Genomic DNA, 18,612 nt, shown 5'->3' with positions numbered 1-18,612 from the left:
ATAGTGAGAAGTTACCGTCAAGGAAACCAACTATCTATATATCCGAATAGTAGACTTACATAAGAGCGAAATAGGGATAGTCAGAAAGGCAATTGCTCATGAAACAACCAAGATACTTATCAATCAGCAGAGCAAGTAGATGCCGTTTTGGCAAAGAAAAGGGGGGAGAGGAAGATGTACCGTAGAACAATATCAAGACAGAGAAGGGCAAGACTGAGCAACATAGCAATCTACCGAACGAAACAGCTGGGCCCATACATCGAATACACCATCTCTCGCTATTCGAGGCACATATGAAAGCTTCCTCTGCGGCAGTTTGTCAAATCATTCAAGATATGTAGTGTAAACCAATGGGCTATATTGGCGCAACAATGAAACGCAAATACCGTTGAGCCCCATTTCTAAGCGACTGGTGCGGTTAAGCATAGGTCACGATATCCCAATCACTCCAATATCTCATCTGATTTTTGCTCACGGCATTGGAATAAAGAACACAATCGCGAGAACTGCCACCAAATCTCGAAAAATGTGCCCATTTACATGTCGTATAAGTTGCACAAAGTTTCATGCAATCACAGGCAGACGCGATCTTTTTGCGAATAATTTGATTTCCATAGCCGTAGCTTATAGTAGGCTCTGGAGAAATATAAGCAAGGGCTCAATATGAATTTTTTCGCTTAAATGACGTACCCTTTTGTTAGCTGAAACTATTAAAGAAGAGGAGAGAAAGAACAAAGTAAACCCATAGAACAGGACGTACTACCAGTCTGGGAAATCTTTTCTTCCAGCTCTTTTATCTGCTTCGTCAAATCGATAATCTGGGTTGTCGAGTCCCTATCTTTCTTTTGCCAAATCTCAATTTCGCCCTCCAGAGCCTGAGCTCTTTTGTAACATTCAGCCAGTTCAATAGTGCAGCCATCGGGCTGGTCCTTCCGAACAGTCATATAGACGGACCCAGGGACCACGGTGTATGGTGAAGGTTCTCCATCTGATTCTACCAAGAAGTCCTGAAGTCATAGTCGCTCCACCAGCACGTCCCGTCTTTACTCTTCCAGAATGTGCCCTTGCAAGTCTCGATGTCGGTACATGCGAGGGCACAAGCTTCTATCGATTCCGCACCTGCAACTTTATCGTTCCAATGCTGAGGCTGTCTATCGCAGTAGTATTGAGCCAAAGTTCCCGGGGCAATTTCAACCTCGGTGTTGGTGGGACTCAGGCAGACTTTGTGATACTCTTGGCCACCTAACGGGTCTCTGTCCGTCAAAGGTACTTGACCAGAATCCGCCCCGCCAGCGGTGCCTTGAGCATAGGCAACTGAAAGAAGCGGCAAAGCGATAAGAAACTTCAATTTAGTTGATCAAGACTGACGAAGTATTGCAGAGGCTGTCTATAGTCCGACACGAATCGATAGCCAGGATCTCTTTAGCTAAGTCAGTTTGGGGCCTGAAGCAGTATTCATATCCTTTATTTTACTGGGAGTTCACCGACTTGGGACAGAAAAAATGTGTCATCATCTACAGCCGTGAGCCAGATCTCCGGGGAGTTGCATCGGTTGGCATAATACAACACTCTCATACTACTGTCAATACTGTCTCGGAGTAAAAGCCACTCTATAATCCGTCATAGTCAATCCTTACCATCAGATTGGGTTGACATTTACATTACAGATTAACATGGTGGGCCCGTCAGTCTCAAGTATTCCAGTCACATTAGACTTTCTTTTTGCAATATCATTGATCTGTAAGTCGGAATTATATTCAAACGTCCACAGTCATCGTGTGTCATTTCCATACAACTAGACTTGAAACTGGTATCATGCCCGAAAGCTCTCACTTTATTCGCTAAAGGCTACAGAAGAGACACTAACACACTGTTAAGATTTCTCATTGTCGCCGGAAATGTAGTCCAAATGCGGAGCTTCGAGAATGTGGATCCGCATGATCCTGTAGAATTCAGATCAGTCTCAATCTTTTTCTCCCTTCAATATTAAAGTAAGCCAGCTCCCACCACTCAGTGAAGGTGTGTAATAGCTCTAACGCTGAGTAAAAGATTTGGATATAGAAATACAGTCCCTACTGATAATCTAACGACCTATTATACTTAACGAAAAGAAGGTTCCGGAACCCAGCCTAGATGTATATGACAGGATCTGTGGGTCGTCGATAAATTCTAGCATTGAGTATGCTACCTGGTACTCACTAGTTTAGCTCGCTGGACAGCAGTCTAGCGTAGATGCCTGTTTTGACTAAACCAGCGAATTAATTGAAGTTCTGGAGTGTACCCATAACAGTTGGTGTTTTGCGTCCATTCCCGGAAAGATTTTCTGTAGGATGAAAGCTATGATCTGTGCATAGTTGATCACTGTCTAAAGAATGTTTGGATATTTGCATTCGTTGAATGACGTTTGACTGACTACTCCCCTAACTGTATATATATAGAAACCGTAGCCGATGGGAGCAAAGAGCAAATATGGTTCGTAACGCATCATAGATGAGTGTGTACCACGGAACAGCCACAAGAATACATGCCCAACATACATCTAGTTCTAGTTATTCCTCGAGGCAGCTTGCCCAGAGACGGATAGATAATACTATCTCGACAAAAAAAATCAGCCGTAAAATGTCAAAAATAGTCGCGCCCGGGATCGAACCGGGAACCTTGTCGGTACTACTGGAGTAGCTACTAGCTCACATAGTTGTGAACGACAAATCATAACCATTAGAACACGCGACTTCTTATGGAATACTTTTGCTAAAAAGCAAAATATATCCAGTGGTTCCTGGTACATTCATGACCAGCCTATCTGTCGGAGCGATACTCTGCGCACTTGACGTATGACAGTATCTGCCCTAATTCATTGCGTTGTACTTTGCACCAAGATAGCGTCTTATCATCTGGCTTAATTAAATATTTCTGATAAGATGAATTACGACGAGGATGCCTGCTTACTCTTTCCCTCCAGTTTCGACCTCACACGGTAATGGAAGCTGAGGTATATATTACAGCCTTATCTACTTCTTATTCTAAAATAGGTAATATAAAAATAAACGTGAAGATTCATGATCATGTCTGCATACCACCCCCTTAATTCTGCTTGCGGCAGAGCTTGCCGGTCTGGTAGGTCAGCCAGTCAGGGACGTCAGTGATATACCAGTCCTCGCTGCCGACAGCAGTCGGAGCCCAGAAGGTGTCCCAGGGGTCGATCTCGGCCTTAATCTGGAGGAGGCGGTCATAGTTAGCGCCATAGAAAGCCTCACCGAAGTTCGGCTCCATGACGTCCCCCTCGTTCAGGTAGCTGCCGCTTCCCGGAGTAACATCGCGCAGGCGCTGCATGATGTCGTCAGTGAGCTTCTCGTTAGCGGCCTTGAGCTCGTCCTCCGAGATGCCGTCGGCCCAGGACACGCCGACGATAGCGAAAAAGACAGTGTCACGCCAGGCCGGAAGGACGGCGCTGTCCGGGGTGTCGGGAACAGCGGCGCCGTTCACATTGTACTGAATGAGGCGGGATCCGTCCTCTACAATACTGCGGATGGTGTCCATTGTCTTGTTGAGCAGCGCCTCGTCCTCCCAGGTCTTGCGTGGGAAGAGGCGGCTGCCAGTGTGGAGGTTGGTGTTGGCGACAGTCTCGGTGGGGAAGTGAGTCGACCACGTCTCGTAGAAGTTGTCGTGCTCGAAATACTCGGGCGTGAAGTCGAATCCCATCTCGGTCCACTCGTCGAAGATGTCGGCGACCATTTCCTTAAAGTCGTCCAGCCCCATGCCAGGAACAAGCCAGGGCAGCATGTCCCAGGCGTAGCCGGCGCCGGTGCCGCGGCTGTAGATCTTCGAGTAGCCGTAGCTGCCCTGATCGGCCCATCCAGGAAAGCGGCGCCAGTAGGCGTAGAGTGCCTCGAAGAAGAGGTCGTCGGTGTTGTTGGTGTCTGTCCCGGAGGTGATATTCCAGGTGACACCGCTGAAGTTGAGCTTGGGGTGGACCTTGAAGGTCACACTAGTGACGACGCCCCAGGTGGCGCCGCCGCCGCCGCGGATGGCCCAAAAGAGGTCTTGATTCTGGTGGGCGTTGGCCGTGACATATCTGCCACTGGGCAGGACCACATCGATGGAGAGAACGTGGTCGGCGGCCATGCCGTACTTGCCAGTCAAAGGTGAGTGGCCACCGCCAGTGAAGTAGCCGCCGGCGACACCCACGCCTTTGCACTCACCGCCGACTGCGGTGACGCCGTGTTTGTCTGCGAAGGCGTAGAGCTCGCCGACATTGACACCGGCGCCGACCTTGACCGCGGGACCGCTGTAGTCAGAGGACTGGTCGGAGTATTGCTCGACGAACTCGAGGTCCTTGAGGTTGTGCGTCCAGATGGACAGAGCACCGTAGCCAATAGACTTGCCGAGGAAGTCGTGGCCAGTGTTCCTGACGACGAGACGCACATTGGTGGAGCGGGCGAAGTTGATGGCGAGCTGGATCTGGGCGACGCTGGATATGTTGACGGCATAGGTAGGGTAGCCGCCGATCTCGCAGGTCGCGCCGCTCACGTTGGCATTCTGGGGCAAGCAGGTGAGGCCTTGGTACAGAGGAGACATGGCGGAAGTCGGATCGGCCTCGTGGACGGCGTCATCAGTCCAACCAGCCAGGATGGCCTGGCATTTAGCGTAGTCATAGTGGTCGCTGTTCTGATAGCAAGCAGCGCCGATGGGTACCGTCTTGATGAGCGCGCCACCGGTCAGCAAGTCGAAGATGCGCCACACCGACTGGCTCGGGTACAGCACGTCGCCCGGGTATGTCTTGCAGCCATCGGAGCGGCTCTGCTTCGGTTGGTCCGACTCATTGGCGAATTGGAATAGTGATATGTTGCTGAGCTGCAACTGAGTTAGATTTGCCAGAACGGCATCCGTCAGTTGCAGGCCGCTGCCCTCAACCTGCTGGGCAGCCGGGGCGACGGTCCCCTCGTTGGCCTCTGTGCGGTGGTGTCAGCGTCGTTGTCTCGTCATGATCATTGTGGAAAATGTCAAAGTGTCTGCCCCGACGTACCAATAATCCTGCCATCAGTCACGGACTTGATGGTCTGGGCGGAACCCAAGTGAGCAAGCTGCAGCACGCTTCCGAGCAGCACAAGTCGGCCGAGGAGGGCCATGACTGCTGATCTTTCCTGGTGTCTTGGCCTCCGGGATCGGAAAAGAGAGGACGAAGGTCGGCAAGATAAAGGGGGACTTGTCGGCCTTAAAAGAAACCAATCACTAAACTCTACCGGAGCCACGGCGGTGAATGGTTTATAAAGGGACCGATGCAGCCTTGGGTGCTAGAGAGGAAGAGTAGAGTACTCCGGAGATATGCCATGTATCCGCTATGAGGCTATCGATTCCCCGGACCACACATGCGCCAAAGGAAGGTAGGGCGGGTCTTGCAGGGAGCAGTAAACACCCCGTATGGAGTCCTCCGTCCTGCGGAGAGAAGCGAGGATGGAGAATGTTTTAGCGAGAGGTGGTGAATCGTCGGTCTGACTCGTAAGGTATCCACCTGGAGATTAATCGAGGAACTAGTATCACGGCCCCACTACCTTTTCTGTGTCATGATAGACCTCTGTGAGTCTGTGAGTTTGTATACGAGGGGTATCTCCGGCCTCCCTTTCTTTGCGCTAATCTATATCAGTAATAGATCTACGGCGATTAGGCAGGTTGGGCTGTCCTATAATTGTCCTTCACCTCGCCTTCTATCTCAGGAAGAGAGATCAACGAAGTTGCCAATAGCCAAATGCACATTCCTATCATATATGCACAGATGAATATATTACACACTACTCAAAATTCAAATCAACGCCTCGAAAAACAACACAACACCCCAGTCTTGCCCAAAAACCACAAAGCCCCGATAAACCGGAAAACCGACAGCGCAGAAGTAACCCAGAGAATAATCTTAAAATACCAGGCCGTACGACCTGTCGAGGAAGTCTAGCAGTTCTCATCAGCTCAAATTACCCATTGCAGGCTATGCCCAACATACCGTCAAGCAAAGATTCCTAATGCCTTCATTGTTGATACAAAGTGCCAGGGACGAGTTACTCAAAACCCATAGTAACACGAGATTCGTCCGAAAGCGTTTATACGAATCGTCTAAGTTGGCGTCTTCCTTCTCCTCGGGTGGATGCCATGGGGAAAGAGCTCGTTTGACTGTGAACTCAAATTGAGTATCGATATCTGCTTGAGGTTTGTCAAGCTCTTCGACGAAGTTTGTCTTTGCATCGGCCTTTTTGGTCTGAGCTGATGGGAGTGAGCCTGCTTGGTCGGATCCCTTGGTACCCCATGATACGTCGTGCCAGTTGCAGAAGGCGTAGACCATCAAGACGTTGATCGAGGAGGGCATTCCTAGAAAATAGGCCCATGAGGACGTGAGCATGTGCCATGGGTCAAGGTATAGAATGCTGGATAGGAAATATATCCCGTATGTTGAAACTAATGCGATCAGCACGAGTCCGCTGGTGGAAGTGAAAAACGATCCGATGAAACCTGCGACCCCGTCGTCTAAATTGAGGTCCAGATTCCCACCGCTGAATGCCTGGGCGACAAGATAAAATGAGAGAACGAGGATGTAGAGTTGGACGGTGGAGAAGTAGATGAAGGATAGTGTGTATGCGACTTTCGATCTAGAAATTTGCTGTTAGTTCACCAAAGTAAAAAACCAGTTGCACGCAATGTTGATTGAAATCTTACCCCTTCGGTCGATTACCAAGAGCAAGGATGTACTGGAGCATGAGGAAGACAAGATAAGTGATCTTGACGAAGTTGTTAACGACAGGAGTCGCGTCATTCCCAAATGGCCAGCCCTTGTTCTTGTTTGTTGCGCTTGGTGTCCCAACAATATCCATAATAACAGAATTGGTCAGCCAGTAGGATGCTACAGCGGGTTAGCCCTCATAGTAGCGTCAAGAGTCCGATATAGCCCAACCTACCGAGGGAGAACCATGTCATGATGAGTTGGCAGATGTTGTAAAGTAACTGGACATGAAGAGCAACCAAGCGAAGGATATTATGCCCACTCTTGTAGATGCGATTGAAATGCATAACTGAATATAGACTTGCCGCGAAGGAGCCATTGAGCCAGCGTCGTCTTTGGCTCAGAAACTCTGCGGCACCTGTTGAAATCAGCACTCGTTCAATTTGGCATCAGACTACAATGCCCGTCCTACCTTCTGGTACGTCTGTCTCCCCTTTGGAAGCCTTTACATATGTTAACGTCCACCTAGAGCCCGCCTTCGCAACAAGCTCAAAGCACAGAATGCGATCCTCAGCCAAGAACATATTCTTTTTGAATATATTCATTCCTTCGATCCCTTTCTTGCCTAGTTTTTGAGACAACGTATGGTCCCCATGAAAGTACTGCTCCAAAGGCCGACCCATTATAGCTCGGTACCGGTAAGCAGAGAACGCGCCTGGTAGAACACTAACATAGCCAAACGCGCTTTCCAAAGGCTTATCCAAGATATTTGATATCTTATATTCAAAGTTCTGCGCAGCCACTAGAGGATTCAGGAGTTTCTCCCAGCGTTGGCCGAGCAGGGCATGGATCTCACCACATGCTCCTCCGAGGTTCTTGTTATTGTAGAATGCCTCCCAGAGAGCAAGTAGAGATTTATGCCCTGGCTTCGTGCCGGCGTCGATCAAGATAACGACCTCAGGGTTTAGTAATCTGCCAAACGCATTGAATAGCCATCGGTGTGAGTTGATCTTTTTGCTATTTTGCTGCTTTAGACAGAATATCGTCTGGACCGGTGGCAGGGTGGTTGGCTCTTCACCGTGAGGACGAATCAACTGTTGTGATGGCGTAATTGACAGTTGAGTTGTGTATTCGAACTAATAATCATCAATAAATAGCGCGAGATAGAGAGTACCATGGAGAGTAACGAACAATATGGGCAACAGTCTCTCTACCATCCACATCGTGCTTCATGATTCCATCCTGGTAGACACCAACGGTGGCCAGGACATCAAGCGTATTTTTATCACAAGGATCAATACCATCGAAGACAAGACAAACGACGATTTTCTGCCAGGCTGGCCCTCCTTTATTCCAGAATTCTGTTTTCTTGAGATTGACGATTTCACGAATATTTTGCATCACGCCGTGCAGTGTTCGCGCCGTCAGCACTTTATCCTCGTTGTAGTAGGTAATGGCAATAAGCAATTCTGTTGACCTGTTATACATGGAAGCTCGTAGGTTGTATCCATTACGTAGGGTGAACTCGTCAGGGTCGCAGGTAGCTGCCGTATCTGTGATCCGTTAGGTTTCTAATACTGCGTTGAAATAAATGCTTACATCTAAGGTGTGTGAACTCTTCAGTAAAGCCTTCCCCAGCGTCACGGTATTTTGGCTGGATAGCGTTTCGGATAGCGCTAGGTACGGGATAATCTACGCTCAGGACGCTGCCTTGGACCAAGTTAATCCTTCGGGTAGGGTATCGACGAAGGGCACTGGGCGCTGGAGTTTGGCGTTGTCGCCATGAGTCCGGTGCTGAAGCATCATCTGCGTGTGCGAAGGTTTGAGGTGAGGTAAACGGATCTCTGCTAATTGACTGAGGACTTCGTGGATGACTGGACTGCCTCTTCGTACTAGGACTTCGTAAAGAAAGCTGCTCGGGTATCTCATAGCTGAACGGCTGCGATTCAGGCTCATAGGCAGGATATGGAAGTCCCAAAGGAACCGAATGTAGTAAAGACTCCGCATGTTCACCGTGATATAGTCGGTCTTCGCGATCATACCTTTCCTGAAAAAACAATTGAGTGTCAGAAGGCTGCCACATCTTCGAGCAGACCAAACCATATCCTCAAGTGCTTAAGACTCACAGTAGGCGAGCGGCCATTGCCCATTGGCGGACTATTCTCAGTAAATTCTCGGGAGTATACTGATTGATCTGATTGCCCAAACTGGTTATCCATGATTTTGCCGTTCTATAGTGATATGGGAGGGTAGGCAAGTTTGAGTGTCATCTAATTACACAGGCTATAGTTTCTCTATATCTCTAGCCCTAGCTTACGAGACAAATTAGGTAAGAAGGAAAGTGCTCTAAGAAACAACAGCATCAATAATGTGTGCTGAGAGTGCTACTAGCCTAACTACTGATAATTATGGGCAATGGTACTGTTGTAGTTAGGGTTTGGCCAAGGGCACTGTGGGGCCGCGATGGGAATCATTCTGGAAGCAGATAAAAATAGTCGGCGATACTCTTCATTTTCCGAGCCCCGGCTTTTCCACCACTTTAGACCGAGAGATGAAGGACGAAAAAATCTCTGAACGTTGCACGCCGGCTGAAACTGGTCGCTACTTACTTCCCCGAGCGCAGCTTCAGTTCCTCGGAACAAGCGAGACTGGTGCAGTATCAGAGACACTTTGGTCATGGAAATTTCCTGTCAGCTCGGCGTTGGTTGCTATATGTGCTTCGTATTCATCTATGTAAACCGTTAAAACGAGCATCACTATTCAAGTCATAAGTACAGTCTCTTAACCCTACCAGATCAAGATTCAAGAACCAGACCAAGAAACCTATTCTGATTGCCGGGACTTTGGCACTTTGGCTGTCTGTGCGAATTTCAGACTTCTCCTTATCAATTACACAACATATTTCAGATTTACTTGGCTGAAGATCGGGAATGGATCTCCAAATACGACTCAATCAGGAAAGGGGAGCTTACACAGAAAAAGACACTGTGTCTGGCCAGCTCTTCCTCCGTAACAAGGCGCCGGTCAATATCTCAACTATTACAGTCAAGTTATCTGGGATAGCAACATCACGACTAGACTCTGGGAAATATATCGAGTCCCATCAGGTACGTCTGCCGAGATTCACAAGTGATAGCCGTTTCTTAACGCCCTCATGTACAGTTATTTCAAAGGTTTCAAAATGTTTTCCCACCTCAGAAGATGACGGAGACATCCCTTTCTAAAAGCCTAACTGTCGGCCCTGGGACGCACATCTTTCCTTTCTCCCTCACGGTATGTTTTACTACCTCTAACGACATGCAGATCACTGGACTCTTCTCTCATACATGTTTCGCGTTCTTCTAGTTTCCTTCAACATCCGAATGTCATAAAATCAGTCTAGATGAAACGAAACCAAACCCGTCTTGCACGGGGTTTCTATATCGGAAGAACAAAACCCACCATCTCTTACGAAGGCTTCCACCCTCGACTGGAGACACTCTATCGCCTTGGGAGGCCAGGTACTTTCTGGATGTGACGGTGACAAAGACTGGTATCTTAAAAGGAGTGGAGAAATTAGTTGAGTAGCTTGGATATACGAAAAGGAACATAGGCAAATCATACTAACCAGGTTCCCTCGTGGCAGACTCGCAATATTCTTTACTACCCTGTGCCCGACTTTAGCCTTCCAAAAAACGTACTGGGGAGAAGGTGTCTTCTCTCCATCAATCATGATTCTAACAGCTTATGCAGCCCGCTGGCATACCAAGTCGACGTCGAACTCCTGAATGGACAGTGCTTACTTCTAGGGTATCCCATCCCATTGAAGATTAAGCTCACAAAGGTCGGGGACAGAGAATGCTTTGTATGGTTGAATGACTTCCAGACCATGCTTGTGGGATCGACAGAGACGCATGCATCCGGGCTTGTTGAAAAAGACACACAGTTCCAGGTCATACAAACCATGACTAACATCCATTATGTTGTCTGCCATGATGGAGCTTCAAATGGGGCTGAGTTATCCATAGGGGATAGTCTGTGGAAGAAACATCGACTACCAATCGCGCTCACGCCGTCGTTTGAGACTTGCAATATTAGCCAAACATATAAACTCGAGGTTAGGCTCGGTTTGCAAAGTGGCTATTCTAAGGTAGGAAAGATCATGACTTGGTTCGAGTTGTGCTAACGTTAGATTCAATCAATAGTTCAGGACGACGATATTGGAGTTTAGTTTCCCGGTTTATCTCACGCCTCCACCAATGGATCCTGACCCATATGAGGCCAAATCTGCTAAGCTGTTCTAGTATACCTTTTTTTATGTATATTATGTGTTTTTGTATGATTGTTTTAAGCTGCTTCACTTACTGCGGAAAATGTTCTACGAGATAAACCCCAATTGCAGATTCTAAAGATACCTTTCTTGTTTCATGCGGGTGCCTTAATATATACTTACTCCCATCACTACAAATTAACCAATAATCTTTGTAAAAGTAGATGGCTGGATCTAGCCCACTTGGGTCTGTAGGTGGAAATTTGACATTTTTACTTTTCTCCTTTTTCCTTTTAGTCCTAGAAATTCTCCTTACACTGTGTTTACATCCGAGCTTATAGGAGTCATATCTCAAGTAGGTCATGTAAGACATGATCTAGTTTCATAGTATATAGAAGGCTTCTTGGATACACTTTGCATTGACAATGATATAGAACGATACTCTTTTCTCCACCTACTAGAAGGCAAGTATGTCTATCCCTGTATCAGACTTTCTCGAGCAGCTTCTTTACTGATGGGTTGTAGTTTCCATCCCATAGTTATTCGAAGAAATTCAATTTATCATCTGATCTGCGCGCAGCCGCAGGGCAACCATGGAACTTCATTCAAAGAGGTACGGCAACTATCCAATTGTCTGGAGGATGAATGTATCCACTATATCGCATCGTCTGTTTGCTCTATTGCACGATGATAGGGAATTGTTATTGGCCAAGCAAGCCCTTTACATTATACAAACAATGAACCTCACAGCTCCGCCGATGCCCCAAACATCCAATCCTGAGCTGTTTATCAAATCCGTTGCAGTGCGGCAAATTGTCCAGATGTGAATAATCATACATAGACTCACCCGGACCTAGCTAGTGTAGCTTTGTCCGCTGATCCTTACCTCCTGATACCTGTCAAGTTGTCTATATAAAGGGCGTGGTTCTCTCATATAGAGGCAGCCTTTGTCTCTCGGTGGTTGTCGCTATCCTTTCCTTGCTAGACTGACACAGATTCGTTTGCTCCTCAAGTCTTGTTTTGAACATTCGCAGTGTAACGCCGTATCATTCTTTCAATTGTAGTGACCAAAGTGCAATGGCGCAGAATCCTTCTTCCCCTGTGAAGCCTGTGGTGATTGGCATTTATGGACTCCCTGGATCTGGAAAGACAACCTTGTTGAACCAGCTCAGAATGGCCCTCGGCGAAGACCACTTCATGTACTTCGAGGGCAGCGATGAGATTGGTAAGCTCGTTTGTGGAGGCATAACGTCCTTCACGATGTTGGATGACAAAGCCCGTCATGACTTTCGTGAGCTAGCGATATCTTGCATTAAGAATAACTGCATAGCACATGACAAGACTGGCGTCGTTACAGGACACTTTATGTTCTGGAACGAAGGGAAGAAGTCTGGACCGGCTGTGTATACCCAAAGCGACTTGGATACCTACACCCATATCCTTTACCTTGATGTCCCTCCTCAGGAGATCGTCAAGCGCCGTCTCGATGATTCTGGCAGAAATCGCTCGCACGTCTCAACCAACCATGTGCAACGCTGGGTGGAAGCTGAGAAGCAAATGCTTCGCGACCTTTGTTATCGTAATAACATTCTTTTTTGTGCTGTGACTTCGAACATGATACCCAAGGAGGTTGAGCGCCTGCTCTAGTATTTCAACAAACATGACGAACAACACAACCTTTCCAAAGCCCTCAACACCCTTGACAGCATCCCTGCCATAAAGAGTGGTACTCTAGGAAGGATGATCGGGCTTGATGCCGACCGTACGTTGACCTCGCAAGACACTGGAGACCTGTTTTGGAAGAAGATTTCTCCACTCCTGGAATATGCAGGGGGAGAACGGCCGAAGACACCTGCGCAGGTTGTATTCGAGAGTCCTCTGGGATACAGCTACGACGCTTTCCGGTAGGTGACTCTCCTTCATGAAGAAAGGCTTCGCGGTGATGAATATGATTCTGTTTGCAAGGACATTGCCTCGTCTGTGACTCTGGATGGGGAGTTTTTGAATTTTTTACACCTCATTGCTCAACAGGCGCACGTCGCTGCAGTGGTTGTGACTTGTGGCTTGGCTCAGATATGGAAATATGTGTTAGAGCTGGAAGGATAGCAAGAAAAGATCACCGTCATTGGGGGTGACCGGATTAGTTACGGTTTCGTTGTGACCGCTGAGGTCAAGGGGGCTTTGGCTGGTCATCTTAAGGACAAACACCATCTCGAAGTCTGCGCCTTTGGAGATAGTCCTCTTGACCTGGAGATGCTATCGAGAGCCGACAAGGCTATTGTCGTTGTGGGAGATGAAGCGAGCAGGAGCGTATCAATGGAAACGGCTTTGAAGAAAGCAATTGAGAACGATGGGTTGAAGGCGAAGCAATGACTTCGGCCCAGCAATGTATCACCTCGCCTAACCACAGAGGTACTCCCCATTGTCGAACTTATGGACCCTGATTTTATGGACTCCCTCGTGTCAGAATGCGGCAAGGCCACCAAGTTGAAGGTAATCAGCGCGGACAAGCTGAACCCAGAAGCCGTCAAAATTCTGATGACACCCATGAGAAATGCCAGCGTGCAAGGACTACATTTGAGGGAGGCACACAGTGACGGGGGTTGGTATCTAGCCAACACATTCTTGCCTGCGCTCATAAGAGTTGAAGAAGCCGCTATCCCTCACCCACAGGGACACAATACTACCGGCTACCAACTCTGGAGGGAGGACAAAGTTCTGATAGTAGCGTTAATGAGGGGAGGGGAGCCCATGGCATTCGGAGTCAACAGGGCATTTGAGCGTGCGATGTTTACGCACGCATATCAGGCCATTGATCTTCAACACGACCACCTCGAAGATAGGTTCGCTGTCATTCTCGTTGACTCGGTCGTTAATAGCGGGGGGACTATCCTGGACTTTATGCGACATATCCGCGACCTCAACAAAGAGGTTTCTGTTGTGGTGATCACTGGAGTCATGCAAGCTCGGTGTGTTTCTGGTGGAAGATTGACTGCTGCTCTTGCGAAATATGACAACCTGCAATTTATAACCCTACGTATTTCGGAGAACAAGTACAAGGGAACAGGCCCAAGTCCATTAAGTTGAAAATAGAGAGCGTCGAGCTAATTCAACGAGAAGATTCTGTAGAAAGTCATAAACATGTTAATCATCAACAATTTAACTGGACCACTGTCATAGCTTTGTGGTTACATCCAAATCTTATATTGCTTGGTAAGCCTTCATTGGTAACGGCGTCGAGAGCATTTATAATCGCCATTTCCAACTGTCTTCAAAACATCGGTCTAGGCACAATGTGGGGAACAGCAGGGACCACGATGACCATCTCAACAGCATGATTCAGTAGGATTCTTCTGGTTTTAGAAGAGTCATGACATCAACCACACTTTGTCGTCCGAGAGCATCCGCCTTACTATGACGTCTCTCGGATTTCCGGGTTTACGGATATACACCCAGCAGTTACGTTCCATTGGCAGTATACTGGCCAGACAATGCTGTGAAAGTCTATAGAAAAGCTTAAACAACATGAGTCTTAAAACAATTGCCACTAGTCAAGTATATAAATTCATTATGGGTCATGGTAGAACCGGACAGCGATGCGAGGATCAACACCAGGGCTGAATCAGACGAGCCCTAAACATGGAGACCATCCGCGATTCAACCTTTGGAAAGCTCGTGCGCGTGTTTACTAGGAATCGGTTGCTACGATACCCAGAGGAAGTTAATCCGGCTCTTTGGACAGAATGTTTGAAACCGGAACCCAGTGTCAAAGATGAAGAGGCAGCGACGTTGGCGGACACCGAGGAGGACACCTTCGGTCTATACGCCGTTATGTCACAGGCGTCACGAGCTTCGCGTCGTCTGAACTCGATAGCTTCGACCGCTGGTGTCGATAGAGGAACACCGCTTCTGGTGGATTGGCGTGGACCAGATGATCCTGAGGTACGTATACAGACTTGCTTCCCTGAACACGGTCTCCACCATCAAGTACTTACATGCATGCAGAATCCTCAGAATTGGAGCACAACTAAAAAACTCCTTGTAAGTAGCCAGATCTGGATGTTAACCTTTGCCATCTACATCGGATCTGCGATCTATACCCCAGGAATCGAAGGCGTCTCGGAACAATTCGGTGTAAGTAGAGTCGCCGCAACACTCGGGCTGACACTCTTCGTGCTGGGATATGGCCTAGGTACGTCCCATTCATGGATCGTAACTAAGCGTACCCCCATCAATCAACATACTAACCACACCCCCAGGTCCAATGGTCTGGTCCCCTCTCTCAGAGCTACCAACCGTCGGCCGAAACCCTACATACATCCTCACCCTCGTCGTCTTTGTCTTCTTCCAATTCGCCGTCATCTACGCAAAGAACTTCGGCATGCTACTCGCATTCCGGTTCTTGACCGGCTTTCTCGGCTCCCCAGCCCTTGCAACCGGCGGAGCATCCATGGGAGACATGTGGAACCCGAAAGTGCGCGACTACATGATCGCTATCTGGGGCTGTTTCGCCATCTCCGCACCCGTCCTGGGCCCTCTCGTCGGCGGCTTCGCAGCCTCCGCAAAAGGGTGGACATGGACCATCTGGCAGCTGCTCTGGGCCAGCGGGTTCACACTGGTCCTACTATTCTTCTTCCTCCCGGAAACCTTCACGCCCAATATTCTTTGGCGACGAGCACGTCGCGTACGGAAGATCACGGGGAACTCGAACTACAAATGCGAAGCGGAGATCGAGCTCAGCCATGTCAGACCTAAGGTACGTTAGCAAGAACAACAACAACAACGACAACGACAACGACATCTACCCCCAACCCAAACCCAAACCCTAACAACATCTAACTCAACAACCAGGACGTCCTCTTCGAAGCCGCAATCCGACCCTTCCAACTCTGCTTCCTCGAACCAATCGTCTTCTTCCTAAACCTCTACATCTCCCTAATCTACGGCATCCTCTACATCTTCTTCGAAGCCTTCCCAATCGTCTTCAGCGAAATCCACGGTTTCAACATGGGCCAAACCGGCCTCGCCTTCCTCGGGATCCTAATCGGAGCGATCCTCATAATACCGTGCTACTTCTACTGGAAAGCCAAATACCAATCTCAGCATTTCGACCAGAACTGGAACATCGCACCCGAACACCAGCTGCCCCCAGCCTGCGTGGGGGCGTTCGCGCTCCCGATTTCGCTGTTCTGGTTTGGGTGGACGGGGAACTTTGAGAGCGTGCATTGGATTGTGCCGATTGTGGGGTCGGTGTTTTTTTCGGTCGGGGGGTGTTTGATCTTCAATGGGATTTTTTGTTATCAGGCTCATGCGTATCCGAGGTATGCGGCTTCGGTGTTGGCGGGGAATGATTTTATGAGGTCGTCGTTTGGGGCTGGGTTTCCTTTGTTTGCGACGGCTATGTTTCATAATCTGGGGGTTGGCTGGGCGTGTACGCTTCTTGGATGCTTGACGGTGTTGTTTGTGCCCTATCCTTTTATTTTGTTGAAGTTTGGGAGGAGGTTGAGGATGGCGAGTAAGTATGCGAGGCATGATATCTGATTTTGCTCCTTTGTATATATACTGGGTTACAAATGTGGATGCGATGAACTGCAGTTCATGATGAATATAATTCTTTCATGTCGGTAGCAACAGCCAATCTATATGCGAGCTGTTGTATTATGGCCATAGAAACAAAAATGCGTTCAAATCAGTCGGTCAATCATTGAGTCTTGACAAATCAGTGAGGTATTCCACGTAAAAAAAAACTTCCAATTCCCGGGTCCCATCGCAACCATCCCATCCCATTCCAATAACTAAAAAGAAAATCGTCTTTTATACATGACGTAAACCCTCAACAGACAAAATGCAAACAGGCGAATGTACAGGTAGATCGATCAGCAGGGGAGCATCTCGCGAGGGGGGTGATAGGGGCGTTGATTGATTTTGTTCATTATCATCGTGATTTCAAAATTCAGTGTCGTATTAATCGTGTGTCGTTCGTGCCGTCGGAAAGTGCGTCATGTATATGGTCGAAAACAAAAAAAAAGAAGAAGCAAAAAGAAAAAGCGTCCCTTCATAGATTATTCTTCATCCGTCAACTGCCGTATCAGCTTGATGCTGAGAATCATCACCAACAAGCCTATCGTCGTCACCACCATCAGGCCAAATCCAAACCATCCGAGAACCATCGCAGAGCTACCAACTCCGCTCTTGACACTGCCATTGCCCATGTCTTGGGCAATGGTGCTCGCGGCGACGGATGCCGTGTGCTGCCATAGTACCGAGACCAGCACAAAGACAGATGCCACGAAAATCAGAGCCAGCGCTGCCTGAGATACGGGCCGGGAAGGAAACGGCTTCACCTCACGTTCTGAGCCGGTCGAGTCGATTTCTTCGTGCCATCCAGGGAAAGTCGCCAGAAGGATGAAGCAGAAAAATGCGAGGATAACGGCAACGATTCTATCAAAGTCAGTGGACCTATTCATGAATCCAGATAGAATCACCAAAGACTCTGGGAAACATACAGGAGATATGGGAAGACCACAGCATCCTTAAACGTTGATGCTACCCAAATCAGGTTCAGCGGATCTTGGTCCACAGTGACGACCTCAGCCAGGGCCGTTGCATTCGAATTGCAGATGTAGGCACCTCCTGATGGCGATACGCAGATTCCGAAATATCCCACACGGACTTCCATCTCCGCTCCTCCAACGATGTTCGCTGTTGCTTGCACTACGCCGGGATCCACTTGGGCAAGATTGAAGACGGGGTCGTAGCGTTGGTAATAGAGAGAGATCAAGAAGATGCTGGGCATTTGTGGAGAGGACGACGAGCATCCGGCCAATAAGAGGGCTAATATGGTCAGTTGCATTCCGGAGGTGACAGCATAGTATGGGACATGGCTTACAGAGAAGAATAATGGTAACTGCAATAATTATCATAAGCACGTGATGGTAACCGATCATGGGAATGAAACCTATAATCACACAGACAATCAGTATACACAAACAGCATGGTTTCAAGAACAAGGGTCACATACGGGCCATCTTGTCCTTAAAATTGCCAGCCATGTCGACCGGTCAAGTCTCAGCCAGACTTATATCAGCTGATTGCTTCACACCGTAGCTTATATGACTCTCTTCTCGGGACCCCGAGAAGGAGTGATCGAAGAGCGCTTCGTTGCGCACTATGACAGAAAGTGCTGGTTGTTCCCTCGGTTCTGCGACCTGATCAAGCTGTTTTAATGCGCGACAGTCTCGGTTGTCAGTCCAAGCTGTGAAACTCTATGCCTGGAGAAGGTGATCGAAGAATGTCGGAACGTTCTGTCAGCCTTGACGTGGGTATGGAATGTGGGCTCGAGGGCACGAGGGCACGAGGTCGAGGAACAATCCCTTGACGAATAGAATAAGGAATGTATGTCTGCTTTGCGTCGCAGTGCTCACGAGACCTGGACGTTATACAAGATGTGTCAGATAGTTGAATTAAAAATCCGATAAGCTATGCCCCGATCTGGGGTTCAAATTCAACGACTTAGTGCCAAAAAAAGGCAAAGCTGAGTACAAGGAATGGAGAGGGGAGAAAGAGGGAAGGGGAGAATTGGGGAGAGAGATCGTAGCTAGCCAAATCCACACTTGCAATGAATGCCTGCCTCCCGATTTTTTTCCACACAACGAGC

The 18,612-nt window shown here is 48.3% G+C and overlaps 8 protein-coding genes and 1 non-coding gene across 9 annotated transcripts; 4 read left to right on the top strand and 5 right to left on the bottom strand.

Annotated features, from left to right (window-relative positions):
- Positions 1-192: 192 nt before the first annotated feature.
- Positions 193-1,182, bottom strand: F9C07_2279638 (uncharacterized protein; the record flags this gene model as incomplete). The annotated part of the gene is made up of 4 exons (XM_071510381.1): positions 761-1,182; positions 476-636; positions 236-306; positions 193-214 (listed from the first exon to the last, which is right to left on the bottom strand). Exons 1-4 carry the CDS (start codon positions 942-944, stop codon positions 193-195), a joined length of 438 nt encoding a protein of 145 aa, XP_071365852.1. The 5' UTR covers positions 945-1,182.
- A 1,447-nt stretch (positions 1,183-2,629) lies between these two features.
- Positions 2,630-2,733, bottom strand: F9C07_t50. Its single transcript has one exon. It is a non-coding gene; the product is annotated as a tRNA-Val (tRNA).
- Positions 2,734-2,805: 72 nt separating this feature from the next.
- F9C07_2279637 (uncharacterized protein) lies at positions 2,806-6,705 on the bottom strand. Its single transcript, XM_041288214.2, has 3 exons — positions 5,996-6,705; positions 5,027-5,943; positions 2,806-4,952 (listed from the first exon to the last, which is right to left on the bottom strand). Exons 2-3 carry the CDS (start codon positions 5,127-5,129, stop codon positions 3,085-3,087), a joined length of 1,971 nt encoding a protein of 656 aa, XP_041140604.1. The 5' UTR covers positions 5,130-5,943; positions 5,996-6,705; the 3' UTR covers positions 2,806-3,084.
- F9C07_2240449 (chitin synthase C) lies at positions 2,806-8,925 on the bottom strand (the record flags this gene model as incomplete). Its single annotated transcript, XM_041284026.2, has 9 exons — positions 2,806-4,952; positions 5,027-5,943; positions 5,996-6,635; positions 6,703-6,886; positions 6,942-7,124; positions 7,179-7,842; positions 7,898-8,259; positions 8,306-8,753; positions 8,833-8,925. The coding sequence occupies 8 exons, from the start codon at positions 8,923-8,925 to the stop codon at positions 5,806-5,808; spliced, it is 2,712 nt and encodes a 903-aa protein (XP_041140605.2). The 3' UTR covers positions 2,806-4,952; positions 5,027-5,805.
- A 261-nt stretch (positions 8,926-9,186) lies between these two features.
- F9C07_2139175 (uncharacterized protein) lies at positions 9,187-11,128 on the top strand. The gene is made up of 5 exons (XM_041288229.2): positions 9,187-9,813; positions 9,869-9,979; positions 10,052-10,264; positions 10,332-10,835; positions 10,891-11,128. Exons 1-5 carry the CDS (start codon positions 9,637-9,639, stop codon positions 10,987-10,989), a joined length of 1,104 nt encoding a protein of 367 aa, XP_041140606.2. The 5' UTR covers positions 9,187-9,636; the 3' UTR covers positions 10,990-11,128.
- Positions 11,129-12,032: 904 nt separating this feature from the next.
- F9C07_2240448 (uncharacterized protein) lies at positions 12,033-14,177 on the top strand (the record flags this gene model as incomplete). The annotated part of the gene is made up of 3 exons (XM_071510018.1): positions 12,033-12,601; positions 12,662-12,859; positions 13,100-14,177. 3 exons carry the CDS (start codon positions 12,033-12,035, stop codon positions 13,326-13,328), a joined length of 996 nt encoding a protein of 331 aa, XP_071365851.1. The 3' UTR covers positions 13,329-14,177.
- F9C07_1382 (uracil phosphoribosyltransferase-domain-containing protein) lies at positions 13,389-14,042 on the top strand (the record flags this gene model as incomplete). Its single annotated transcript, XM_041284022.1, has 1 exon — positions 13,389-14,042. One exon carries the CDS (start codon positions 13,389-13,391, stop codon positions 14,040-14,042), a length of 654 nt encoding a protein of 217 aa, XP_041140608.1.
- A 417-nt stretch (positions 14,178-14,594) lies between the features above and the next one.
- On the top strand, positions 14,595-16,496 carry F9C07_1381 (synaptic vesicle transporter; the record flags this gene model as incomplete). Its single annotated transcript, XM_041288231.1, has 4 exons — positions 14,595-14,897; positions 14,961-15,147; positions 15,215-15,711; positions 15,807-16,496. The coding sequence occupies 4 exons, from the start codon at positions 14,595-14,597 to the stop codon at positions 16,494-16,496; spliced, it is 1,677 nt and encodes a 558-aa protein (XP_041140609.1).
- A 521-nt stretch (positions 16,497-17,017) lies between these two features.
- F9C07_1380 (Ca2+ regulator and membrane fusion protein Fig1-domain-containing protein) lies at positions 17,018-18,007 on the bottom strand (the record flags this gene model as incomplete). Its single annotated transcript, XM_041288215.1, has 4 exons — positions 17,018-17,396; positions 17,462-17,789; positions 17,845-17,913; positions 17,977-18,007. The coding sequence occupies 4 exons, from the start codon at positions 18,005-18,007 to the stop codon at positions 17,018-17,020; spliced, it is 807 nt and encodes a 268-aa protein (XP_041140610.1).
- Between the last annotated feature and the right edge of the window lie 605 nt (positions 18,008-18,612).

Source organism: Aspergillus flavus, chromosome 1 (genome assembly GCF_009017415.1).
Source record: "Aspergillus flavus chromosome 1, complete sequence".
Classification (NCBI taxonomy): Eukaryota; Fungi; Ascomycota; class Eurotiomycetes; order Eurotiales; family Aspergillaceae; genus Aspergillus; species Aspergillus flavus.
This window is presented reverse-complemented; position numbering and strand designations above follow the sequence as displayed.